The sequence below is a fragment of the Silurus aristotelis genome, assembly GCF_946808225.1.
Source record: "Silurus aristotelis genome assembly, chromosome: 6".
Taxonomy (NCBI): Eukaryota; Metazoa; Chordata; class Actinopteri; order Siluriformes; family Siluridae; genus Silurus; species Silurus aristotelis.
This window is the reverse complement of record NC_139579.1, coordinates 21,352,015-21,379,658: the sequence shown is the minus strand read 5'-3', so window position 1 is coordinate 21,379,658 and position 27,644 is coordinate 21,352,015. Positions and strand designations below refer to the sequence as shown.

General features: G+C 40.7%; 3 protein-coding genes across 10 annotated transcripts in view; 2 read left to right on the top strand and 1 right to left on the bottom strand.

Moving 5' to 3' along the window:
- Positions 1-725: 725 nt before the first annotated feature.
- timm9 (translocase of inner mitochondrial membrane 9 homolog) lies at positions 726-3,796 on the bottom strand. 2 transcript variants are annotated; one of them, XM_083543857.1, is made up of 4 exons: positions 3,698-3,796; positions 3,344-3,398; positions 3,173-3,268; positions 726-1,153 (listed from the first exon to the last, which is right to left on the bottom strand). In XM_083543857.1, the coding sequence occupies exons 2-4, from the start codon at positions 3,380-3,382 to the stop codon at positions 1,019-1,021; spliced, it is 270 nt and encodes an 89-aa protein (XP_083399983.1). In that variant the 5' UTR covers positions 3,383-3,398; positions 3,698-3,796; the 3' UTR covers positions 726-1,018. The 2 variants fall into 2 exon arrangements, with proteins under 2 accessions (XP_083399983.1, XP_083399984.1); XM_083543858.1 differs by having other exon boundaries at positions 3,682-3,758.
- Positions 3,797-4,706: 910 nt separating this feature from the next.
- Positions 4,707-27,644, top strand: part of kiaa0586 (KIAA0586 ortholog) — a 100,517-nt gene continuing 77,579 nt past the window's right edge. For 4 of the 7 annotated variants that reach the window (XM_083543836.1, XM_083543835.1, XM_083543834.1 and 1 more), the window contains exons 1-10: positions 4,707-5,010; positions 5,302-5,554; positions 9,471-9,547; positions 10,121-10,187; positions 10,279-10,360; positions 10,485-10,674; positions 11,629-11,838; positions 11,984-12,155; positions 12,267-12,419; positions 16,979-17,102. In XM_083543836.1, the coding sequence (XP_083399962.1) occupies positions 5,305-5,554; positions 9,471-9,547; positions 10,121-10,187; positions 10,279-10,360; positions 10,485-10,674; positions 11,629-11,838; positions 11,984-12,155; positions 12,267-12,419; positions 16,979-17,102 (1,325 nt within the window). In that variant the 5' untranslated portion in view covers positions 4,707-5,010; positions 5,302-5,304. The remainder of the gene's footprint in view (positions 5,011-5,301; positions 5,555-9,470; positions 9,548-10,120; positions 10,188-10,278; positions 10,361-10,484; positions 10,675-11,628; positions 11,839-11,983; positions 12,156-12,266; positions 12,420-16,978; positions 17,103-27,644) is intronic. The other 3 variants (XM_083543837.1, XM_083543832.1, XM_083543831.1) reach the window with 1 other exon arrangement.
- On the top strand, positions 17,758-22,409 carry irf2bpl (interferon regulatory factor 2 binding protein-like). Its single transcript, XM_083543848.1, has one exon. The coding sequence runs from the start codon at positions 19,643-19,645 to the stop codon at positions 21,647-21,649; it is 2,007 nt and encodes a 668-aa protein (XP_083399974.1). The 5' UTR covers positions 17,758-19,642; the 3' UTR covers positions 21,650-22,409.

The following is a 27,644-nucleotide window of genomic DNA, read 5'->3' as shown; positions in this document are numbered from 1 at the left end:
AAATGGCTAATTGTCTCAGCTGAAATATTCCCTGATCTTGTATTTTTCTCTCCCAAAGTGCAAATAAACTCAACACTTGGTGTTTTTTTTTTTATCTGGTTGTTTTGCTGATCATATCACAGTATACTGTATAAAAGCCCTGTGAATAATTGGCTTTACATCTTGTTTGCTGACTTCACCATCAAAGTCGGTTGCAGGTTATGAATATAGCATATGGAATTAAAAAAATTCTGAGAAACATGTTTTGTTTAGATTGCTCTCACGAAGATGTGACCCAATACTTCTTAATGATTGGATATCATTTGTCTACGATGTGCACAAGGTTTCTGATGAAGTTCAAAATGGAAACGTATATTTGGTAGAACGTTAAACTCGCATTGACCTAAGAAAAAATGGAATTGGGCTCACACAAGAATTCCAGGGTAGGAAGCAAAGACTGCGTTCTAGAACTGTGCTAGAAAATGTGTTCTATAAATGCCATAAATCTCCTGTCAAAGTCATAGTGTACAAATAATAATGATAATAATAATAATACAAAAACAATTACAAAAGATTGCCTACACAACTTTGCCTCTGAAAAGCTTGTTAGTGGTTGATCTTAGTTCTTCACAACCAAAATGGCACTAAAAAATATACATATATATATACACACATGACTCCACCAAATATACTGTATATTTATACTGCATACTGCAGATAAATAATAATATAGTCTGAATAGAAAATACTTATTTACCTGTTTTATTTTCCATACATTTGCAGTGAATTCATATATCAGCCATGAAAAAAAAAGGATAAAAACACTACCTTCACAATATGCTTTAAAAAAAAAAAAGCCAAGGTGAGTCTTCATAATCAGAAGAACAAAAAAAAAAACTCCACCGTTGCAAAGATCAAGGGACCCAAAAGGAGGACATCATCTTCTGACACTGTCCTCTGCCTCATCAGTCCAATATGAAGCAGGCAGAGGGAGAGTCACAGCCCGAGGATACGAGACTGTAAAACACAATGTATTCGACTATCGTGGCTGGACAAGCAAGCCAGCTTTGGCTGCCAGAGCCTCGTTCTGCTGGATATGATATTCTTGGAAGCGCATCGAGATCCGCTGTGTCATTTTCAGATACTTCTGTAGACAGCTCTCAGAGCATGAGGTCTGAAAAGAAAAGACAAACAAAATGAGCATGACACTACTAAAACACGTGATTTAATGCATTTTTATTGCATTATTTTATGCAATCGGAACAGAGCAAGAATTAGTTTTTTCTTTCTTTCTGGTTTTAATTTTATCCTTAAATTCTATTCCTTTTTATGCTTAAATGCCGGACAGACGTAAAAAAGCATTTCACTGCATGTCGTACTCTGTATGTATGTGACAAAAAAAATATCTTGATTTGAATCATTCAATTATCAACATCAACAGTCCACTACAAAGGTCACTTAACTTCACTGTGAACAATTTGCAAATAAATTTAGTCAACATGTGATCATTAACCGTAAATATGACGTTCTATTTTCTCGTTGTCGACACCGGACCAAGAGATTTCGTACGTGCTTTTAGAACATCCCATTTCTTCCAGAATTGCTGTTATATTTTCCTCCACTCTTATGAGATGTTGTTCCACTAGATTTTGGAGTGTGTTTATGGAGACTTGTGCTCATTCAGACACAAGAGGTGTTAGTAAAGTCAGGTAATGATGTAGGTGAGGTGAGGTGGCCTGGGATGCACTCAGCATTCACATTCATCCCAAAGGTGTTCAGTAGTGCTGAGGTCAGGGCTCTATAGCAGGAAATCTTTCACTCTAACCTACGTAAAGCTTATGTTCATGCAGCTCGCATTGTGTACAGGGGCATTGTCATAGTTTGGGTCTCCAAGTTCAAGTGAGAGGAAAATGTAATGCTGCCACATCTTATACAACTTGTGTGGAAAGAACCCCATCGATCTGAAAAAAAAAATTCTAATGTCCAATACTTTGGTAGCAACCTGGTCCTAGAGGAACATCGGTTCATTTCACTGTGCCAGCAGTATATAATTGAAAGGACAAAAATCCACTTGACTCCACTCATCTTTACGCTCTACTCACACAGGTAAAGTCCCTAAGCTTCAAAATGAACACCGCATTAACACCATCTTGCTTGTCTTCATATCGATCACTAGCTCACCATGGACAAGCATTTTCTGGAACAAAGAGTCTGACAGTTGCACTTCTATGCACGAATGGATTCATTAATAGGACTTCTCTGGAAAATGGCAAACAAGAGAAGCAGCTTTCTTTATCTGTTGTTTGTAGGAGCTATCAGTCAAACATTGTCATTATCCATTATGATTGAGATGATCCTAGGAAACCCCCTGTGATTTCAGAGCAGCATACAACCTCTAACTTTTTACTAGGGATGTGTGAAACCACATCAATCCAAAACCAAGTACTTTCAAGACAATGCCCATAATTCATCACATTATTCATATTCAATAATATCCTTCAGCCTGTTTCTTCTTTGAGTTCTCCGAAATTACAAATGACAGTGATCCTATGACATATGACTGAGTGCCAATGCTGATTTGTTTGAACAATGAACAAATGCCCAGCAGAAAAAGAATCTATTCCTAATCATGTACATTTTAATTTCCAAAATCCCATGTAGAATCGAAAATTTTAATGTAAGAATCGATCCTCTCATTACAACACCAGTATCAAATGTATGGTTACTGGATCATTTGACCCATTCTACCAACTCACAGGACAAGTGAAAACACAACAGTAGCTTACAAGTGAGCACAAATATTTTAGGGTCAACAGATTCGATGTGTTTCAGGGTGGAGGTTTCAGGGTGCAGGTTTCAGGGTGGAGGTTTCAGGGTAAATGTTTCAGGGTGGAGGTTTTAGAGGGAATGTTTCAGGGTAAATGTTTCAAGGTGGAGGTTTTAAGGTGGAGGTTTCAGGGTGGAGGTTTCAGGGTGGAGGTTTCAGGGTAAACGTTTCAGGGTAAACGTTTCAGGGTAAACGTTTCAGGGTAAACGTTTCAGGGTAAACGTTTCAGGGTAAACGTTTCAGGGTGGAGGTTTTAGGAGGGAAGGTTTCAAAGTGGAGGTTTCAGGGTGGAGGTTTTACAGGGGAGGTTTCAGGGTAAATGTTTCAGGGTGGAGGTTTCAGGGTGTTTCAGGGTGGCTCTCATACCTCTTCAGGTTTCACCTCTCTTGTGGTGAAGTCTTTTACACAGTCCATGAAGCAGTTCTCAGTCAGTTTGTTGTAGGTGCCAAGAAATTCTTTGAACTGAAAGACAGAACATGTTAAAATCTCTGTAATATTATATAACGACCGTAAGACTGCAAGACATTACATTCCTACCTGTTTAATCTGGTCCGATTCTGTGACCTGAGATGCCATAGTCCTGCCTCCTGTTCTGCACATCAGAGTGAAAACAAACAAAATCACACACATATACCAGATGATTACTCTGAATAAATAGATTTGTATTAATATGAAACTATAACATGCTTGACTTTAATAATACAGCAATATATAAAGCTTCGGTTTACTGCAGTGACCCTATAGAGATGTAAAACTGGCTCATAATCTTTCGCTCCAAATCACTATCGAGTCTAATAACATTTTTATAGCCCAATATAAACAACGTGTGTCAATATACACATGATCATATAATACATATATGAATATATACATACAGCAGGATTCTATTACCTTGGATCTGACCGAGTCTCACTCACACTGTAGGGCCTTGAAAGGACATGTGACGGTGAGACTAAAAACAGACATTTCACTGCCGCACTTTCGCAAAATAGAATAAATAAATATTTTAAAAATAATGCTGAATGTTGTAAATATAAGTAAAACATATTAAATGTAACAGTATATAAAGGCTTTACCTACGAATTATTTTAAAATCCTTAATCTCTTAATATAATATTTTTTGTCGAAAGTAACATTCGTAAAAATAGATTACGTTGCAAATGCAACTCTGTCCGTGACGTCATCTCTAGGCGCCCGCAATTTTAAAGATCTCATAATAATAATAATAATAATAATAATAATAATAATAATAATAATAATAATAATAATAATAATAATAATAATAATAATAGTAATAATAATAAAAATAAATAAACAATGGAAAGAAGGAAATAATTAATAATTAATTAAGGAAATAATTGTCATTTTTTTTTGTCATAAATGTATTTAAAATGTTTTTAATAATTTATTTTGATTCTAACGGAGTCCCTATAATTAGTTTTTTAATTTTTGTTTTTAATGTAATAAACTTTCGTTCACTTTTATTTACTGCTTTTTGTAATTTGTAATATTTTATATATATATATATATATATATATATATATATATATATATATATATATATATATATATATATATATATATATGAATATATATATATATATATATATATATATATATATATATATATATATATATATATATATATATATATATATATATATATATATATATATATATAGTATATATATATATATAGTACAATATATAAAATAGTACATGTGATGGACTTGATCAGACAGGAAGCTCTATGGGACTGAGGCTAGGATTAGTTTAATAATCAGTAATGGTGTAGTGTGTAGAAAATTTCAAACATTTACTTATTTATTTTAATGATTTAGATCATACACTCCATTGCAGGCTGTTACCATAACATACCTGGTGACCAGGTTACACTTTTATTGTGTCACATGAGTAACTTCCTGTTCCGGCGCTTTCATACACATCCGTTGTCAGCTGTGTTGTCAGGAGCAGTTGTTGTGGTTTAGTGTGTACAAGCTGCTATGTTGTAGAAAAGCTTTCCGGGTTCTAGTGCTGTGTGTGTGCGGGTACACCACGGGCTTCATACACACTTACACACACACTGATACACGGCTTCGCTTCGTGTTATAGTAACACAGAGATGTGCTGAGTCTCAATGCAGGACCGCGGCGCCAAATTCAAACCTAACGCCAACTTCCAGCTCTGTACATGTCTCCTGACAGGTGAAGAACTGCTTTCTCTTAGACAGTTTTATATATTATTTGTAATATATAATGTCTGCAAATGATATAAATATCCATGAGTTGTTCTGCTTATTTGAGTCACTAGTTATTTGACTATTTTATCTGACAAGTAAGTTTTATTTCCAGTCTTTTGTTTCACTCCCGTCCGTCTTCTTGAAGATTATTCTTAGTTATTAAAATCTACAATAAATGATGTCTAATAATATACATTACCTACATCCCAATAACATAATATCAAGTGCTGTATTTTCTTTATCGGTTGTTTTCTAGACCATGGCCTTGGATTCGTCCACGTCCACTTGTGATGCTGCTGATGTTTTAATTCGCTCCACCAACGCGGTCTTTGATCAAAAGGTACCTGAGAAAGACCTGAGTGAAAATATGGAGATTCCTCACCAAAGAGATATTAACATTCATGTGCAGAGACTGTCAGATTCTCCTAATGCTGTGGCTGAAGGTGGGCTTGTGGAGAAGATGGTTCATCCAGCGCTTCCTGTAATCACACATGCAGCTTCACCCACAGGTACTTAGAGTCTCGCTGCTGTATCTCCTGGGCACTCATTTCTGGTTTGTCTACACACCCTTATGATCAGTCACAGGTTTTTAAAATATAAAAAACAACATAAATGTCAGACTGGTTACATCTTTATTGTGATCTTCCAACAAAAAAATCTCCTGTATCCTGATAAGAAAGAAAAAAAAATCTCTACACCCTTTTTTCTAACTGACCTCAGATGTAACCAGCCACATTCAAAATTAGACTTGTAGGTAAATAACATGCGTCCACCATCAATTAAAGTGATTCTGATTACAGTTTTTCTCAGTTGCTTTGTTGCTTTGTACAAACAGCTTGTACAAACAGCACCACATAATGGATTGCTCGCAAAAGCCTGTACTTTTCTTAAAATCCTTCGTTTCTTCTCTCAAAATTAAGTATTCGTGTTAATTAGATTTAGACTAAGAGACTTTGTCATTATAGTGATACAACGATCTTAGTGCAAAACAGTGCAAACATTGTCAGATTGTCAGAATACAGAAAATATATATTTATACTAATAACTAATATTATAAATATATTAATAATAATTATAAATAAATAATACATTCCTGGGTGTAAAGTGTTTGGTGCATTAACAGCAACATAGGAAATAGGGGCAGACAGCTTGATTTTTTTTTATATCCACCTCAGTTCTAAGTAGCTGTGAGTGTGAGTGTGTGTGTGTGTGTGTGTGTGTGTGTGTGTTTGTGTATGTGGGGTGGGGAGGGAGGGGATACAGGCTACAGGTGTGGGGAAGAAGCTGTTTCTCAGTCTGTTAGTGTGTTAATGAACATATCGTTGCCATCAGAATGACAAGTCCTTGTACAAGATCGTCAAAATGTTCAGTCATGTCAATATGGTATTTGGTTTGGATTATAATGATTGAAAAGACTGAATTTCTTCTGTGCAGCATAAATGAATTTTGTTTCAAAGCTGCTTTCCACAGATAATGTAATGATAAAAATGAATAAGATGTTCTTTATAAGTGTAAGTTTGTCTCTGATCATTGAGCTGCTAGCGACTGTGGCAAGGAAAAACTCCCCGAGATGCATAAGGATTTGACCTCAAGAGGAACCAGACTCAAGAGGGAACCCATCCTCATCTAGGTTACACTGAATGTCCATTTATTGCAAATATACAATGTTGTGGGGTGCAGTGATGGTGATCAGAAGCAAACTGTAGTCCTAAGTCAATGTAGCAGACTGTTGACATTAACTGATTGCATGAGACTGGACAGGATTCACATATTTACTGTACTGTACTAGTGTTTGTTTGTGTCCTTGTTTGGACATTAATTTTCAAAAATTGTAATTCTGTCTTTATACGCTCACCAAATGAAGGTTCACGAGATTCATCTTTCACCTGTTTTAGAGAAAGAGTTGATCATTGGTTGATCCGATGCCGTACACTCACTTTCATTCGTGACTTTCAAGATTCATCTGCCGAATTCAAGACACATTTACCAAAGAAATTTTAATAGAAATTTAAGATTCACAAATGATGACAATTGGTTTTTACCATATTTTTATTCAATTACTTATGCAATGTATTAATGTCTAGATGTTTTGGGGGTTAAGGCTGTTCAGGTGAAAATATATACCAGTATAATATATTTTGTTCAACATGACATAAACAATTGAAAATTTAGGAAACAGCAGACAATTATAGACAATCAATTAAACTAACGCATTCACAATTTATTTAAAGCGATTGGAAATTGCTTTTATGAGCTGCACAGGTCAATACATGATGTGGAGGTTGAACAAGTAGTTTTGGGAATTTCATTTCTGATCAGAAAAACACTTGAAAGCAACTAAGAAAAACTGTAAAACCAGATGTTGCTGTAGTATTTGCTTGAATGTTTTGGGGTGCATTCTATTAAGAGCCATGGACCGCAAAGAGTTGGCAAAGAAACTGCGAGACTTAATTGTTGAAAGGTACCGATCAGGAGAGGGATATTAAACAACATCGAAGGCACTGAATGTGAACACTGTCAAAACCATCAGAATACTTTATTGATCCCAAAGGGAAATTGTTTGGATGCAGTTGCTCTCAGTAAAAATTTCAAGTAAAAAACAAACAAAACATAAATATACATATTAAGTGAATTGAAAATTGTTTAGAAGGCAGAAAAGTTCAGACTGCAGTCATAGTTATAAAAGTTATTGCTATGTAACTAATTATTGATTAGAGATTATTGCACACATTTGGCGACGATATTAGCAATATAGGTGTGGCATGAAAATCCTTAAATTTGCCTATATCTATAGTATCTACGTTGTGGATCATCGTCAATCAATTAGTGAAGAAAATGTGGCACCACAGAGACTTTGCAAAGATCCGGATCACCCTCCAAATTTGTTGAGAGGACGAGGAGAAAACTTATCAGGGAAGCTACCAAGAGGCCGACAGCAACATTAAATGAAATACAGAAAATTTTGGCAGGTACTGGTCACGCCTTGCATGTGACCACCATCTGCTGTATTCTGCTTAATTCTTGACTGCAGGGTAGGGTCGCAAGCTGCAAGCTGTTTCTTACAAAAAAGAATATGCAAGCCCGTCTGAATTAGGCCAAAAGATTCATTTAGTCACCCCAGACCCTGTGGGAAAATGTGTTCTGGTCTGAAGAGACAAAGGTTGAACTTTTTGGCCATAATTCTAAAAGGTATTTTTGCCGCAAAGTCAATGTAGAGCATCCTCCAAGGAACACCATACTGACAGTGATGCATGGTGGGGGTAGCATTATGCTTCGGGGCTGCTTCTCTTCAGCTGAGCCCTGGGGAAGTTGTCAAGATAGAAGAAAAAATTTATAGCTCCAAATACCAAGGCACAGGTGTGTGGACTTTTTATATCCACCGTACCACTTGTCATTTATGCACCAATCCAATCAGGCGATCATGTGGCAGCAGCACAATGCAGGTACAGTTCAAGAACTCCACATCAAACCTCAGAATGAGGAGAAAACATGATCTCTGTGACTTCAACCACAGCCTGGGTGTAAGTTTGAGTATTTCAGAATCTGCTGCTCTCCTGGGAATCAGCTCGAACTAATCTTAACCAGTTTTCCTCTCACCTTCCTTATCAACAAGGAGTTTGCACCGACTCTAGAGAGTATATTCATACTTTAGTACTTCTTTCCACAGCAAATGTCGGTGTCACGGTTAAAGCCACAAAGTAAAAAATTTTCTTACTCTGATGTTAATGTTAACTGGCGCTCTTATACGGAATTACGGAATGTGCATTGTGCTGCCGCCACATGATTGGCCGATCAGATAACTTAATCAGTGAGCAGGTAAAAAGGTGTTTCTATTGAATTGCTTGCTGAATGCATATTAGAATGGTGTGTGTTTGTATGTGTGTGTATACGATACACTGTAACCAAGAGAAACCAAAAGTTTGTGGACACCCGACCATGAGATTTTGAACATCCCAGTCCAAATTGAGTCCTGATTTGCTGTTATAATAACCTCCACTCTTCTGGGAAGATGTTTCACTAGATTGTGGACTGTGCTTGTGGGGATTTCTGATCAATCAGCCACAAGGGTGTTAGTAAAATCCGGTACTGATGTAGGTGAGGTGAGGAGGTCTGGTGTGAAGTCAGTGTTCCAAATCATCCCAAAGGTGTTCATTAGGATTTAAGGCAGATAGCAGGCCACTCAAGATTTTCCACTCCAACCCATATACACTATAACTTCATGGAGCTTTTTGAAAGAGGTTTGGGTCTCCTATTTGAAGTGAATAGAAAATTGAATGCTACCACATCTTAAGATATTCTATACAATTGTATGCTCTCAAGATTGTGGTAACAGTTTGGGGAAGAACCACATTTGGCTGGAAAGTCAGATGTCCCAATAGATAGATAGTGTATATAAAGGTAAAATTTTCTTTTCTTTTCTTACAGCTAAAGACCAACATCATACAGCATCAAATCCAGTTTCTGGAGTTACCAGGGGAAGTGATGTGAGACATCAGATAAAAGTAATGTACAAAAGTGATATATTTCTTTTCTTTTCTTTTATAATTGCATAAATAGATATTTTTTTCTCCAAAATATAATTATACTATTACGGTATCCTCTCTGTTAGGCTGGTGTGTATTCAATTTATATCTTTTTTTAAGCCACGAGAGCTTTTCAATTCCTAATCCTTTTTACCCGCGAGAACATAAACAGTTTGCATCAATAGCATTTTTCTTGTGTATATTAAAATTGTAATTGGATGATTTAGATAATTAGATGTAATTCATGAGCTTGAAAGAAAACAAATATTTTCCAATGAAAAACATGTTAATGTGATGTAATTTGAAATTACTGAATTCAAGTGATTAGTCATTTAATGCTAGAACTATAATTATAGGTTATTACATCTTTGATCGTAGATGATGATGATCATAATCATCATCATGTCATTAAGCAAAATGAACCAGCTCCTACAGCATGGCAAGAGGTACACTGCCAAAGTGTTGAATACGATGTGGTTTTGTGAGTGTAGTCCAGCTTTTTTTCCGGATTTGGAATAAAGATGAAAAAACAGCAATGTTTGTTTCTCTCAGCATCCTAGAGGACGTAAAGATGCACTGAAAACATCAGTCACCCAAACAATGAATAAAGAGCAAGAAGGTAATTTCCTCACCTAATCACCTAATTTGACAAGTTTGCACATGTTTTTCATTGTTTTTTCTTTTTTCTTTTTTCTTTAACAAAACATTAAAAAACCTTCCAGGGCAGGATGTGTTAATATCGAGATACTCTGCTAATGGGAGAGGTGCTGTTGTAGCTGCTTTAAAACACAGGTATATATTGCTTACATCCTTATGAATGGCTTTTATGCACTATTTAGGAAGTCTTGTTATTTGCATCCAGTTGAGATATAAATGGCAACCACTATGTTTTTTTTTTTTTTCCTGCCCTATTTAGATCTCACACTGAACCATTGAGGCGGGAGGTGAAAGTACAATTTTTGGATGCAGGACATCCACAAAGCAGTGAACCAAATCTTCCTGCGGTCCAGCCTGCTACTGCTTTATCATCACAGGATGCTGGAGCCGCTTCAACTGCGGCAGCCATTACAGCTGCTGCCCTAGCAGCCACAGCTCCTCTAATCAAGGTACTGCTCAGCCTCCTGATGTTCATTACAAGAATGAAGCTATAACATATGTAACCCATATGTTAAAGAAACAATTATTAAGATTGCCTGACTGCCTTTTCATAAGGTTACTGGGTCTGTATGGGCTGAATTGAAAACCCAGATCCACACTAGGGGTCATTATTTCCACACCTGCCCAAATATACATAGACCAACGAATAACTTTCTTTTCGGCTTTTCCCGTTAGGGGGCGCCACAGCGGATCCTCCGCACGTTTGATTTGGCACATGTTTTACGCTGGATGCCCTTCCTAACGCAACCCTCCCCAATTTATCCGGGCTTGGGACCGGCACTAAGAGTGGCTGGGGATGGTTCCCTGACCGGGAGTCGAACCCGGGTCGCCAACGAATATATGCTTTAAATAGCATGTTATTGTCATAATGATAAGACAGTGGAAGTGGGATCACAATGTTTCCTGCGAGAAACTCACGTGCGAGGAGAGCTCGGTGACAGGGTGCGGGCAGAATAGCAGACGTGGTAACGCACGTGGTCAGAAAAGCACCCGTTGCACAGCTCCCGATGTTTTGTGTTGTTGCACAGGACCGTGTTTTTTGCCACACTGACTTATTAAGGTCGGTGCCCCCTGTGACTGTGCGTGCACCGACTTTGATGCCACCTCGTAAATGATGTACTTAATTAAATTTCTTAATATTAATAGTTGTGAGATGTATGGGGGTCCTTGTTTATGAGGATTATGGTGGAAATTATGTGTTCAGACGACATATATTCCTATTTTAAAGCTTCTGCTGTAGAGGAGTGTGTGACTGAGGCATAATGGGGCAAATTACTGTTGCAATCACAGCAGCACTGTGATTCTAATTGTCCTTCAAACCGTACTGTTCTGTCAAAAGAATAAACGTTCATGAACGGCAGAACAGGTCAGACCAACAGTGTGTTCTAATATATCATTAACAGGCCCAGAGTGAAACGGAGGCTCGCGTGGCTCAGGTGGCGTCCGAGTTGCGGCGACTCCAGGAAGCTGAGGGCAGAATAACCTGCACGTCAGAGAGCAGATCGGGCAGTGGTGCAGACAGAATGGTCCAGCTGCAGGGGCAGCTGACACTGCTGACCCAGCAGAGGCTTCAACATCTGGAAATGATCCAAGGCCAACAGCTTGAGCTGCAGGTACAGGGTCCTGCTCACATTTCCACTTATAGTTTTGTAGATTTGTGAGCTTGATATTCACTTCTAATAATAAAATGTAATTTTTTTGAGGTGTAATTCAATCCATGTTGTAGTTTCATTTTTATATTCATTGGCTTCCTTTTAGAACCGTCTTTTCGAGTCTGCTCTGGATGCCGTAACAGCACGTACCATCCCACCCTCACGATCCACACTTCATACCGGCTCTGGTGTAATTTTCCCAGAGTCTGTATTCAGGCCAGAGTTTAGCAGGCTTCATGTCAATGAAAATGCTGCTGTGGGAAATTCAGGTTTTGCAGGTAGAATTGCACTTATCAATGTCAAGTATTCTAACCTAATAAGGTTTTTTACATGTAAAATTGCTTGCTTTTTCTACTTTTTTTTTTCTACTATATTTTCTCCTCACTTAGTTGTTCAGCAGCAAAGCAGGGGGAGTCCGAGAGGGGGCGGGAAAAGTCCGCTAATGCCAGCACCGCGTAATGTCATTCCCAAACCCACTCAATGGAATCGTGCTGCTTACAGCAAACAGAGCAGGACACACAAACCTGCCCAGATGAAACATGGTGGGTTTAACATACTTACACTAGACATTATAGAGCATGTACTGAGAGGTAGAGAATGGAAGTACAGGTATTTATATTCCACATCTGCTCTTATTGGTTGTTGTAGAGATGTGTGTCGTGCGCATACATTTAAAGAGTACCTTCTTTCCAGTTATTTTAGGTCAAGATTGCAATAAGATCATATTCTGGAAATAACATAACTATGCTTTACAAAATGATGATACTGGAACTAGCAGGAACATCACGTTCTGCAGAAAAGACATTCACTCTGAAACCACTTGATGGCAGTAGCATCATTTCTAAATCCTGCTCCAGTATAGCAAGCGTAGAGAGCGTAGGACTGAACAATTGTTTGCTTTTCTGTATATTTTTGGAGTATGCATAGGTAATAATGATTCGTATCATATGCATGGATACATTTCAATATGTTCAGTACTTTCTCAGTTATGTAGGTGGGGAAACAAAACCTTTTTGTGAATAAGATTGTCTAAGAAAAGTCATTTATTGGATTTCAGGATAAACCATAAATAATGCGTTTTATGATTGTTATTGTTCATGTAAGTGAGTACCTTTCAGTATATAAATTGCATTGTATTTTGCTTAAGACCCAATCAAATGATGTAATCCTCATTCGCTCTCCACACTCGTGCTGGTGGTCTCCTAAAGCAGTAATGCAGAGAATTGAAAATCTTGTTGTTTAATTTCTTACAAATTGTTCATTAACCCAAACAATTGGCTCATTCATACAGCCCACAGATCTTTTTGATTGAAGGTACGTGCCTGTGTCTTCTGAAGTAAAGCTAATTATGGGTAAAACATGTGTGTTCAACAAGGGCTGCTGAGCAGCTGTGTAAATACGGACAGTTGGTGCAGTTCGTCTCAGCCATGCTGCCTTGTTTTCATGACAGGTTATTTTCAAAAACCCTGAGTGTTTGTTCGAGAAGCTCAGGAGGCTTGACATGCTACTGCGGGCTGACGAGGTGACGCTTGATATACACTTTCAGTTGGTAGCTTCAAACAGATGACGCTGAAACTAAAGCCATTTCAGTCCTGAATTTCAAACACACTGAAGCACAAAGCTGGTAAAAGGTTTGGGGTAGCACCTCAGCCAAGTGTTTTTCTTTTAACAGGCCATCTTTATTTCATTTGTCCATTTTTTGTTCATTTGTCTCTTGCTCTGTTTTGGGTATAAATAATAGAGGTACTAAGCTAATGAAGGTCTTAAACACACAGGTCATTGGCTGTGACTGAAGGTTTCCCCCCCCAAAATCTAATATGGCCCTGCTCTCTTTCATTCCCACATAGGATTACTTCAGACACTGCTTCTCTCTCTCTCTCTCTCTCTCTCTCTCTCTCTCTCTCTCTCTCTCTCTCTCTCTCTCTCTCTCTCTCTCTCTCTCTCTCTCTCTCTCTCTCTGTTTTTCTGGATATCTGTTATCTGTAGGGTGTGTTGTGTTGATCGCTCACTGAACACAATCCAATAAATTATACTGTAACAATCCCAAAATGGATGTTCACATGCATGAGAATTTCGTATCGTATTTACTGTAGGCCCCTTTCTGTCGCTCGTGCAAACCGTCTCACCCTCACTAGTCCGTTTGCTTCTGTGTACTTTTTCGTGTCAAGGTTAGTTGGGGGGGGGGAAATTCCAGCTTAAGATGTCTGTTGCTAGTGATGCCATTTTGTAGATGGTGTGCTCTGCCTGGTTGTCGTGGCAACCTGCTATTTCTGCGGCTGGATTGATCTCTCACCGTCCCCGGCTGTCAGACTGTTCTCTGTAAGGCAGTGGGCTATTTTTAGTTCTGCTGCCTTTTGTTTCTGAAGCATGACATCAAATCCCACATTAAATCCATGCTGGGGTATGAGAGCTGGGGTAAGCGTACAGTAGTCAGTGAACATCTCACGGATAATTATAATATCAAAGCATCAAGGCATATATATATATATATATATGTGTGTGTGTGTGTGTGTGTGTGTTTGTGTGGATGTATGTGTGTGTGTGTATATATATATACATACATACATACATATTGTGTATGTGACAAATACAATTAGAATTTTATATCTATCTATCTATCTATCTATCTATCTATCTATCTATCTATCTATCTATCTATCTATCTATCTATCTATCTATCTATCTATCTATATATATATATATATATATATATATATATATATATGGAGGTGTTTTAATGCTGCAGTGTGGCTTCCAGTTTCTATTAGCTCTGTTAGCTTCTATTACATGAACAAGTACAAATGTGTAGTGTATAAAAATAGGCCAGCCCTGAGCAAGTATTACTGTTGCTAATGAATGTTTCCTAGTTCAAACTGAAGCAGACCATATGTTTGTCAGTTGTGTTCAATTGGATAAGGTGTACACAACCAGTGTAAACCCTGTTTATCTTGGCTAGAAGCACAGTACTGTTTTGGTCATATGATCAGCTTAAAACTGTAGTGACCTTACATAAAAATAAACCTAGACCAAATCTCTTTTATTCCACGTGGATGTTGTAGACTTTCTGTCCAAGCCAAGTTAATAATCAATATTGTGATGTGAGGAACGGATTAGTCATAAAGTCTGGGTTAAAAGTAGAATCCATTCCGACATATCTCTGATTCACAGGATCTGCCCTAATTAAGGGTGTAAGTCCTGGATCCAGTGTGAACTGAAAGAAAGGTCGATATTTACAAGGTATAAAGTTACATCATCTGAGAGCAATCATTTTATCTTTTCTAATGAGCTACTTTGGCTTCTGTTTCTGCCTTGTGCTGTGAAAGCATACATGTGCTTGTGCTGATATGTGTCTCAATTCAAAGCCTGCAGAATGTTTTCACAATTGCCTCATTATTTCGTTATTACTTCTGATAGTCGGTGACACCGGTGTAAAAAATAGTAAAAACAAGGCCTTTCCTTTGCCAATCCCATATGCAGGGGGATGAATAGTAGAGAACATGTTTTTTTTTGTGTTTTTTTTTTCCTGAGCCATGTCACCCAGAGGGGCTTGTCTACTTTCCACGAAGATGCCCTTTGTGAAATAAATGGCAGACTTTTATTATTATCTCTTACCTGCCAAGACCTCTAGCACTGCCACTATGCCCTGGGGGGGGGGGGGGAGTTCTATGATGTGGTGAAGCTTTCCACTCCCTGCCTCTTCCAGCTCCGTTTCCTCTAGTCCATTCTGCAGGCCGTCACGCTCCTGGTGTATTCTTTCAAAACCTGCGGTCTTGCTATGAGCTGCAACCCCTTACGGAGGTGCCTGTTTCGTGCTAATCGCTGTCTATTGTTTGCCCGTCTGTGTTTGGAATAATGGTAAAGGCAGTAGAGAAAGACAGTCGCTTGCTGTTGCTACGAGTCCACCGCATTCCAGCTAATGTTTTGCAGCTGTAAACACAGTCCGAGTTTGTACCCAGCTGCTGGGAAATGACGCTGGAATTTGTGCACAAACAACAGCAACTATCACAAGATTACTGACCCGAGGGACCACGGCTTTTTACGGTGTGAGAAGGAATCGACATTTATTTTGCGCAAAAATCGAAAGGATTGCTGCAATTTATAAACATTTTTTACTGATACACATTCTCATGTGAAAACTGAGATATAGTTACAAAAGGATTTGCTGCCACTGAATGTTTATTTCAGCCAAATTCAACATTAAACATGCACTAAGAAGCGAATCCTATTGTTGCATGTCAAATTAATTAGTATTAATTAGTATAAATAAATTAGTATAGTATATAACCTTTTTTTTTATTATTATTATTATAATAAGTCATCATGTCTTCTTCTAGAGGGAACACAGTACAATTGTTTTAAGAATCAGGAAACCTTTGTTAGAAGACCAGTAGCATGACCCATTCCACATTGTTAAATCATCATGAAGTTTCCAGGCCTCCGGTTTCCTTTCTTGTTTTTTCCTTGTGTGGCCTCAACGATTGTCAAACACTGACGTGCATTTGAAGAGCCTGACATGATGTTGTTGTTCTTGTAGGAGGAGTCCCGCTCTTAAAAGTGACTTTTTAACCTTGAGGAAATGATTACACTCAGGATCTCCTTGGGAGCCAAGGGGGTAATGTTTTTGGAGGAGCGAGAAATCCTTTTCCCATGTATTTATATAGCTTTGTTTTCTTTTGTCTGCATTCACTGCTGCGGGGGAACATTCCTCTTACAAATCTCTTAGGGCTCTAATGAGCTTTGGAAACAGACCAGAGTTATATTTTGCCTTCCCTAGACAAGCAGCTGTGTGATGAAGTTTGTTTTGGTTTTTATATATTTTTTGCCATTTACAGTCACTTCTTAGCCGGCTGTCACTACCATTCTCACGAATACCAAATTTAGAAGGTTATTTGGGATGTTGACAGATTTTATAAATGCTCCAGTCTGTAAATACTGGAAAATTTGGCATTTTTTGGTAGGAATGCAAATCATTGATGAATCACTGTATATGTGTGCTTGGACTGAGTAAAATGCTGAGTGAGGCAGGTGCTTGCTTCTCAGGCTGATTGAGCCAGTGTTATGTCTCACCCTTCCCCCCCTTTCCTCCCTTTCCTCTCTGCAGGAAATGGCAGGCTTCAGGAACAGATCTCGAACAACCAGAAATCTACAAGACACCCAGTACAGCCTGATGGAGTAAGGCAAGTTGCTATAGCAACAGTCACTGACAGCCAACCAGAGCATTCAAGGTATTAACACACTTCGTTTTTTATTTTTTTATATTGCGTTATATGCTGTATGGGAAATACTAAAGTTTCATAAATAACAATCGGGAGACATTTCGGTTCGCTCGAGGTATTACTGATTTCACCACAGCTTGTTGCAAAGATTAATATTTGTAGTCAATATTGTTTAATTGTGCACTCATTCTAAAAGTGTGATACCAAAAAGACATACTACTAGTACTACTACTTTCAATACTGATAAAGAATCAAGCTTTTTCATTTTGTTTCAACAATCATGGAGGCATTTGTTGCATATAACTGGTGTAATATTTGATACGGTATACAGTATTGCTGTATCCTGATACGCTTCATACAAGATTGTGGAGAAAATATCGGGGTTATGAGAGACAGTGTTCAGGAGTATAAATAACTACAATGTGTGTGCTTCTGTATAAACTACAGCTTTGTCAGGGTGACACAACGTGCCACGGGCCACAATACTGATGTCAGTGTCCGCCCTGTAGGTGACTGTGCAGGGTGTGATACGCTGAGGGGGAAAGTCTTTGTGGTGTTGTGAACATGTCAGTACGTTGTTGTGCAATTTGTCCATTCCTTTTTCACAAATTCTTTAATGACATGAGCTCAGGAAAGCAATCAAATAAATGAGTGGGAAATATACTGTTATTAACACAAATTTTATGAGCATGTAAAGCAATACAGCATTCACCTTCATTTGATGGATTCTGTACAGTGCTGTAGTCGTTCTACAATCAGCAATCCTGAATATGCAGTGCTCAGCTCGATATTTAGTATGTCACTGATGATGATGTACTGCAGTTTGGTGGATACTTATTTAAATTGCAGTTACTGTTTAATAGTGATGTGATGCTTATTATTTTTTTCTACATATAACAGTAAGGACACTTCAGCACCCAATTGCCTCAAGATTGTAAAAGGTTCAATTCTTTCCATTGTGTAAAAAAACCCAAAAAAAAACAAACAGTGAGAGGGAAAGGCAGTGTAAGGGAAAGTCATGCATATGCAGCTTACTGAGCAGTCTGTACTGGATACACACATATAAGGAGCCCAAGTGAGGCAGTAACTCACAGAGCTGCTCCAGCAGCCTCTAGTCCCCATGGCAACGGCAGGCGGCCTCTATCAGCTCCATCTGAGAATAGGTAAAGTAAATCTGCATGCATTTGGCTGCACGCCAGCGTCTCAAATGAAAGAGCACTTTGAACCACTGCCAGGCTCGGAGGAGGAGAGGGGCCTGTCAGGCCTGCTTAATGTTGGCAGTTTGTACTTGGCAAGGCTTGCCTTTCCCAGAATCCCTCAGTCTGGCATGAATCCAGCTGCTTAGCGGAAGCTGAGAGTTAACCCCTACGACAGTCCTGAGGAAGGCAGAATGCTGAAAACTTTCCGCTGTGTATGAGAGAGAGAGGGAGGGGGGGGGAGGCACAGTGTGATCTGTATGCATGAGAGCACTGCAGGGATAGCAGAGAATCTCACAGGGGGGGAGAGAAGGAAAGCAAAATATCCTACAGCGTATGCACACAGAATCAGCCGCTGCAGGTTACTGCAGTGGAAGTTCTTGCCTGGGTATTACAAGATCTGTTTTTTCTTGCCACAATATCGTTGTCTTCACAAACAGTTTCATAGCTTTCTTTCTTTTTCTTTTTTGAGAAAACATTAAATTGTTTATTTCTTGGAAAACCCCCCCCCCCCATTTCTTGTAATTTTTTTTCCCCTAAAGTATAGCTGTGATTTCATTTGCTTTGATTACAGTCTAGTAGAATCCTTGACACCATGCAGAATGCTGTACTTATTAGGAAGAAAGGGAATATTTAACTAAGTATAGATATATATAAGTCGATATATACATAAATACATTCATTTATTGATTGGTATAAATATTATAAATGCCCCTATATTCTGGCTTTTACAGAATACCTTTCTCCCAGAGAACAGTGTGTGGGAGTGTGTAGAAGGATTTTGAGTCCAAATTACATTCACTTTACTGGCAAAAGGAGCGATGGTATTTGCTGATGTAAGCACTTTTTTTTATGTCTCTTTCCTTAAATCTTGACGTGAATATTACCGGATTAAACGGCAGGCAGCTCGTGCTGCTGTGTGTATGGGCGAAATTAGATCCCACTGACTGGTCTTATTTTCTAACCGAAAAATTGGTCAATGTGTCGTGTGTTGCTGGGTCCATTCAGAAGATGTGTAGGGAGTGGTTGGAGCATGCGCTCTCGGACAGCAACAAGTGGCATGTGTCGATTCGGAACGGAGAAGAACTGCGGAACGTGGTGCTGACGTCACCGGCCCAGCCAGGTGGCATTCCGAGTGGAGCGCGCGGACGTGGAGGCACAATCAAAATTCCAACTCCGCACGCGAGGCAGAATGTGAAGCGCGCCCGGAGTCACGGTGCCGAAATCGCGTCCTTCTGCAGAGCAAAGCTCCGAATCCTAAACCGCTTGAGAAAAAAAAACAAAAAACAATAACGTTTTATCGTTTTGTTATAAAGAGCTGAAAATCGCGGATCCGAGAGGGAGGCATTCAACATGTCTTCTGCACAAGTCTCCTCGTCGAGGAGGCAGTCGTGTTATCTGTGCGATTTGCCCCGCATGCCGTGGGCTATGATTTGGGACTTTACCGAGCCTGTGTGCAGGGGCTGCGTGAATTACGAAGGCGCGGATCGGATCGAGTTTGTCATCGAGACCGCGCGGCATCTAAAGCGGGCTCATGGCTTCCAGGAGGGGAGATCCCCGGGACCAGCGCCGCCGCCCACGGTGAAGGCGCAGGCAGCCTTGGCGGCTAAGGAGACGGTGCAGCTGAACCATGTGGACGCCTCGTCCAAGCAGCAGCAGCAGCAGCAGCAAGGGCTCGAGCGCTACTCTCTAAACACGGAGAGATCGCGGTTCGATTACTCTGCCATCGGCGCTCACGCCGGACGCCTCCCGAACGGACTCGGAGGACCGAACGGATTCCCAAAATCAGACGACGGGCCTCCCGAGCTTAACCGCCAGAGCCCTAACTCACGCCGGAGCCACGGCCTGGTCACGGTGCCGGGGCAAATGAACGTTCCTCCGAATCTCCTTCCGCAGACCATGCTGAACGGCCCTCCATCAGCAGCGGGCATTGCGCAGCACAGCATGGCCGGCAGAGCCCCTCCAACAGCCAGCATGAGCACAGCTTTGTCCATGGCGTCGCAGGCGATGTCGGAGCAAGGAAAAAGACCCGGCTCAGTGTCCAGCACTGACCAAGACCGCGATCTGAAGGAAAAGCAGCGCAACGCGGAGGCTTTGGCCGAGCTTAGCGAGAGTTTGCGGAACAGAGCCGAGGACTGGGCGAGCAAGCCGAAGATCGTAAGGGAGACTTTGCTTACACTTTCGAACTGTACGCCGTTTGATGTAAGGTTCAAGAAAGACCATTCACTTTCGGGCAGAGTGTTTGCTTTCGACGCCGTATCTAAGCCCGGAATGGACTACGAGCTGAAAATATTTGTTGAATACCCAAGCGGATCTGGTAATGTGTTTTCCAGCGCATCTGGGGTGGCCAAACAAATGTACCAAGACTGCATGAAAGACTATGGCAGGGGACTCTCTTCTGGGTTTAAGTATCTGGAATATGACAAGAAGCACGGTTCCGGCGACTGGCGACTCCTGGGCGATTTGCTCCCGGAGACAGTGCGTTTCTTTAAGGAAGTGCTTGGGGCCGAGATGCTGCCGCAGCCCTACATCGACGCCAGCTGCCCGCTGCTGCCCTCAGCGCTGGTGACCATGCCGCGTGCCATGCCGTCCGCCAGCGCGCTCCGACCGGGCATGCGCAAGCGCAAAGCGTCGCCTGAACCCGACTCGGCGGAAGGAGCGCTGAAGCTTAGCGATGAGCAGCAGAGACAGCAGTGGATAGCGAGTCAAAGCGAGGCGCTAAAGCTCACCATGGCTTCAGGCTCATTCGTGGCCTCTCACGGTGGCCCTCCGCCCCTTGGGCCCGTGCACTCGAGCCGAGCCACGCCGCCTGAATCGGCCCCGCAGAACGGACAGTCGCCCATGGCCGCGCTCATGTCTGTGGCGGACACGCTGGGCAACGCGCACTCTCCGAAAGACAGCAACTCCGTGCACTCCACCACGTCCACCAGACACAACAGCAGCAGTCCTGTATCGCCCGCTTCCGTGTCGGGACAGAGGCGCTTGGCTTCGCGTAACGGAGACTTAAACATGGCCGGGACACCGTCTCAGTCCGCGTCTCATCAAAACATGGAGCAGGCGCACCCACAAAACATTCCCGATTCGCCCATGGCCAACAACGGACCGCTGTGTTGCACCATTTGTCACGAACGCTTAGAAGACACACACTTCGTACAGTGTCCCTCCGTTCCCAACCACAAGTTTTGCTTCCCGTGTTCACGCGAGAGCATCAAAGCACAGGGGGCAACCGGCGAGGTGTATTGCCCCAGCGGAGAGAAATGCCCCCTGGTAGGTTCGAACGTGCCTTGGGCTTTCATGCAAGGCGAGATCGCGACCATTTTAGCCGGGGACGTTAAAGTGAAAAAGGAAAGGGACCCATGAAATGATCATACTTCCCGAGTCAAAAAACCGTAAATCGAGTCGAGTATATTATATACATGTTGTGAATAACTGACAAAAGTAGTCCTATGTACAGAGAATCCCCTCTTTCCGTCATATATTTCAGTGTTTTGAAACAAAAGGTACAGTGGGCAGTGTGATGTCATGGCTAATGTGAAGGAGGAGGCTGTTTGGACATGTTTGGTCGCGATGTATTTTGGTGGCAGTGTTAACGGGATGATGGGGATGCACTTTTTTTGCGCTCACGTTTTGATTTGGGCTCATGCACTTCTTTTAAGGTGAGACACCCCCTCCCCCACACCCCTTATATTAATCCGGATTGTTCCCGGAGCTGTTTTGTCCTGGTTACCAACATAAACAGGAAGGCGCAAGGCATGACTCGGTTTATAGACCGTTAGTGGGCGTTTTTTTTGTTTTTTTGTTTTTGTCTTTTGGTCTCTTTATATTTTTGACGTACTTTCCAAAAAAAAAAAAAAAAAAAAAAGAAAAGAAAAAAAACCCCTCCACAAAAACCCAATGTCTCACTTTCATTTCGTGTTCTGAAAGTACAAATATAGTTTCCTACGTGTTTCTCCTCCATTCTCCTCCCTTTTTGCTTTAAAGGTGCACGGATGCTTAAGAGTAGAGCAAAAATACTGTACATGAACTGAAATGCTCTGTTTGTTTATACATTTCTGTAGTAACAGAAGACTTGTAACGTGCCTTGGAGCTGAGTAAATTGTAATAAATCCATTGATATTAATATATTTGTCAAGTGTCTATTTGTTTGGCATCAGCGTTGTGTTTCCACATGCAAGGTTTATATGGGTTTATGTATATCCAAGTTTTTTTCTATTTAAACCGAGGATTGTATTATAGTAAGATGAGCTCTGCTTTTTGCTACAGATCCATGTGCTGCTGAAAAAAATCCCTTTCAGTCATTAATGTTGTGAATGTGTAGTGTGGTTAATGTTATTTGCACAGGAAAGGACACTATTATTTACTCTGAAATATTCTCTATGGTTATTATATGTTGAGCCTTTTATAAACTTGCTTTACATGTGATTGCTCTACTTTTATTTACTATGCTTTGACCTCCTAAGCAAAATATTGTTCTGTCTTCCTTCGCAATAAATGTCATTTGACACATTTCACTTAGTCACCTTGACCTAAAAATGTCCTTTGAATGCATTCAGCAGAGCTCTGCCACAATGACGTCTGTGCTGTTTAATTTTATGATGCTTTTTACATCATATTACAGCTATGCTAACAGGGTGGGCGACTCGCTCTGCCATCCTGCGTTCGTGCATTTAGGAAGAGCTTGGTGTTCCCAGTGAGAGGCTTCAGATTTATTTCCGTCACAGTCGGGCTTGTGTGTGTGTGTTTTTTCTGTTATTCCTGCTGCAACAAGTTTGACGATTAAAAATTGATGTCAATCACATTAATAATGTTAATGCATGGATTCCCTCGCTGTAACATTTGTTCGGCTAATCGGTGCGTCTTGTCGTCTATGTTCTAGCCTGTGCTGAAAATGACTGTTCATGCATGTGTGAATGTTTGTGAAAGACAGCGAAGGGAAAGTGCTTGCACATGCCTGAGATGCCCCCAGGGAAACATTCCTCATTTAGAATTCAGCTGGCGGTCACGTGAGCCGTCAGTTGTAATCTTGCATTGGCCATCGATAGGAGGGAAACCAGTTGGTACGTGGCTGTTGCCATGACTCAAGCTTATGCTCTTTTTTTTCTTTTTTCCACCCCCCCCCCCCCTTCCAGTTCCTCAGACAAATGGTTGGTAGCACAATTCCTTCATGGCAATTAGGCATAAGTGGGCCTCCAGACACAATCACAAAGAGCTTTAAGGTCAGAAAATAATCTGTATGCCAAAATAGAGCTTACCTTCAGCCTTTCAGGCCTGAACCACATCTACTCTATCTTTATTATAGTCTTTGTGGTTACCAAAGTCTGGTATGCAGTATTGGTTACTTGTAGCATTTATACAATTGTATGTCAGTTTTATATAATAAGGGGGGAAAAGGCTTAATGTTGAATAGTGGTACATTTTGCATGTTGTTCAGGTTGAAGCTTTTCTCAGAGTGCTGAATATTTTGTAATCTATTCATCTGTGAGCCGTTACAAACCGTTAAAAAATTAACGGTGACTCATAAAGTTGGGTAACAGGATAAACAATGTTTAAAATTTTTTTTTTCCTGAATATGTACATAGAGTAGAAGATTGAATGTGTCCATGGATTAACCCCACTTTTCCAATTTTGCACACTATATACGTATATAACGCTCCAGTCTCCGACCCCTTTAGCGCTGTGCTTATCGAAAGTACAGTCAGAGATGTCATCTGGAATGGTGCATTGCAGAGACGAGGTACCACCTGCTCTGTTATTTGGCACGAAGGTGTGGTGACTCGGTCAGGATCGACTGTGTTCGATTGTCTGTATGCTGATTAAGATGCCAGTGACTAGTAACAGTTACCCGAGTTTCTGTATCCTGTGTTTGCAGTGTGCGTAGTAAAGAGAAACACGAACACACACTCGCTCCGTTTCTGAAATGGTGCTCGCTTAGTGTTCGCAATCTGCACAACACTTCGTTCTAAAACAGGTTCATCGGGGATTTCCAGGCTTTAGCATGTACGTAGTAGGCTTTGTCACGTTTAGGATTTTGCACTATTTAGTGACCTAATGAGCTTGTCAGTACTGTTCTTGTCGGTACTTCTTGCAGCCATTGGGAATGACCATCAAAGGACCGTTTTGGAAGACGCTACAGAGAGGCGGTAGACATCTTCGTCCTTGTGTTTTATTAAGCTGAATGTTATTTGTGTCTGCAGCACACCGAACACATGCGCCTAATCGTTAAATTGTCCCAGAACAGTTACAACATAACAAAACCTAGTCGTTTAGAGGTTGGAATGAACGGCGTTCTAATCCTGTTCTTTCTCACCCAGCTCTGCTCGAGCCAGTCTGTTTTTGGCTTGTTAGGTTTCTGTGTGTGTTGTGAAATCTCTGCAGTCTGTTCCCCACTCCACAGCCCAGGGAAGCCCCCCCTCCCAACACATACACACCTCCCTCTCTTTTGTTTTATATTTTTTGTTGTTTTTTTCCTCTATTTCTTTGTTTCTCTTTTTTTTACTTTCCCTCTTCTTTCCCTTTCTCCTTCTTTCTGTCCTATGAAGGAGAATTTTCCAGGGGATAAAAATACAGCCACTCCAAAGGTTACTCTGCAGTGCCATCGTGCACGGTTGCCCGTGGTTACCAGCCTTGTTCACAACATCATTTATTCAGGAATGTGCAGACACAATGGGGAAGACCGCAGTTAACCCTTCATGTTCCAGAGCGCACATTCTTTTCCTGCAAAGTATTTTTTTTCTTCCCTTTTTATAGTCTTCTTCAAATATATAAACATAATAAAAACAGGACAAAGAAATGAATCTATCTATCTATCTATCTATCTATCTATCTATCTATCTATCTATCTATCTATCTATCTATCTATCTATCTATCTATCTATCTATCTATCTATCTATCGAGAGTCGAAAGATATAGAGAGTGCTGCTTGTGTTACTAATGCAGAATGACCAATGCCTTTTCGCTTTTGGTGCCTAAAATCTAAGGCATGTTGAGATGTTTGTATTTCAAAATAATATATAAAAAAAATGCCCATGTAGTCGATCTCAGTTATGTATTGAGATTGTGTGTGTTAGTTTTTTAGTTCTTTTAGTTCGTTCTCGCTCCTCTCTCCTTGCATACACATGCTGTTTTGCAGCAGTTTGTCTGGGAAGGGTTATTCCCATTTTGTTTTCATTCAGTGTGCCTCTGAGCACAGCCATTTATAGACGGTGATGTCAGCACTATCTTTCGTAGCCCAGGGCCCCCTTGGCAGATAATGTATGCAATCTCAGATATTCCATTCCATCCCAGCAAATAAGCTGCCAGCTGCTGCAGGCGTGCGCTTCCTGCCTCCTTCTGCAGATATTAAAGCTGCAGAGACGAATTGATTTACTGTCTTACCCCCACCTCCTTCCTCCTTTTTTTCCTTGTTTTTTAGCTTCCCATTGGGTACAGATAAGATGGATGGTATGATCCCTTCGGTTTGCTGCAAATCTAAATTTATAGCATTAGGTCTGGAGTGTGTAGTGCATTGTGTTGTCTTATTGTATAGCCATGTTTATTTTTTCTACATGCAGGAAATTGCATACGAATTAACGCTCAGTAGTGCGCTTTACACGGCAGTGTTTTTTAAAGGGCGGGAAAAAAAGCGTGTTATATAACGCCATGTCAGCTTGCAAAATGGCTAATGACATTGGGTGGTTTAAAAAAAAAAAAAAAAAGAAAAAAAAGAAGGTGGGGTGGGGATTTTGGATGGGTTCCAGTCCGATGTTTTTTATTACATGTGAAGGTCTTCAATTTCTGCAGGAATTCCAATTTGCATTTCAAGGCCACATCCCCCTTGAGCACCAGCCTGTTAGAGCTTCCTGTAGTTTCCCGCCTGAGTTGGTTGGGGGTTGCGTGTTCAAGGGGGCCCAGTAAAGGGGGTAGTTGTTTTTTCGAGGACATGGAAACACCATGGCGACGCTGTCTGCCCTGAAAAGCCTCCTAGCTAGATTGTTCAAGGATGGTTTCACTTGACTGGTCCAAGCTATTGAACCGAAGACGGACAAAATACCTGTCTAAGCACAGACAAAGCTTTGTGTCTAATAATGCTTTTAATCAGGATAAATAATCCTACGCACTCATTAAATAATGCAATGAATAAAAACGGCAAATTATTTTTTTACGTTAAAAGTTGTTTTTAACCGAATTCAGCACGCTTGCTTTTAAAGGCACGTGTTACCATTTTGGAGTGGTCCAGAACTGTGAAGAGGGAAAGGGTTAACTAAAAGGCTTAAGGCTATGCAGCTTTTGGCAGGCAGGCTGGAGAAATGTAGCCCCTTTCATTCCTCTGGGTTGTTTACACGACTCTCTGGCAGCCATTTTAGACTGCAGCTCAGCTACCACATGCGCAGGAGTGGAATTTCTGAAGCCTTCACAGTGCAGGGAGTTCAGCCAGCAGCTTGTCCCCTCATCAATTTTCTCATGGGGGCCTCGTCCCTCGAACACCCCCTCTCCCTTCCTCCCTCAACTGAACAGCCTTCATTCCACAAGCTGGCCTCCAACCCACTGTATTTGTCTCGCTGTACATCTTTCACCGAGCACCGCATTGTTTATCACTTTCTTGTTGCTCAGCGTTTGAATGACTAAGCTGTGATTAATCTTTTGTGTTTTGTTTCAGCTTTGCCTTGCCTAAAAAGGAGTCTCGTCCACGGCGTTGCTCCCTCCTTAGTTCCCTGCCTCCCTTTTGTCTTTCTGTTCTATCGATCAGGCGTGAATTTGTTAGTACAGTGCTTGCACTGTGTGACGGTGATCCACAGAAATGTGTCCGTAGCTTTAACATTGGCCGCATCAGTTATGACGAGCTTAGTGGGTTAAAACTACCCTATTAAATGAAAACCTTTTCAGTGACCTTGTGTGAAGGGGAAAAAGATCATCCTGCTGACCAAGAGAAAAGTATTGTGAGTAAAGTTTGAGGCTTTATTAAAAAAAAAAGAATGATAGCAGCTGTTCTAACAGTGTTTCAACCCTATTTGTTTTCCATTGGTCAGACTTACGTGTCAGGCCTTTGAAATGTAATTTTGGTAACCCATCTGAGGAATCGGCTACACCTTCTGAATTGCCCCGAGTGCCCTCTCTGTGAAAACACACAACCCTCAAACACATTTAACACGGTCATTCCTCGGCTTCCTTCAGCACGGCTTCCTGGGGGGTGTTTACTGCAGCCTAGTCAACGAATACAGATTAATTCTCATCATGAAAGCCGATATGACTGACCTTTCCTTGAATCAATGAGCTGTTTATGCCCCTGTAATGCCAACACTCATTTGCTGGAAAAGCTTTTGTGAGCTCAAAGACTTTATTGATGTTTCCTGTAGCCTGATGAGAACCGCAGGTGAT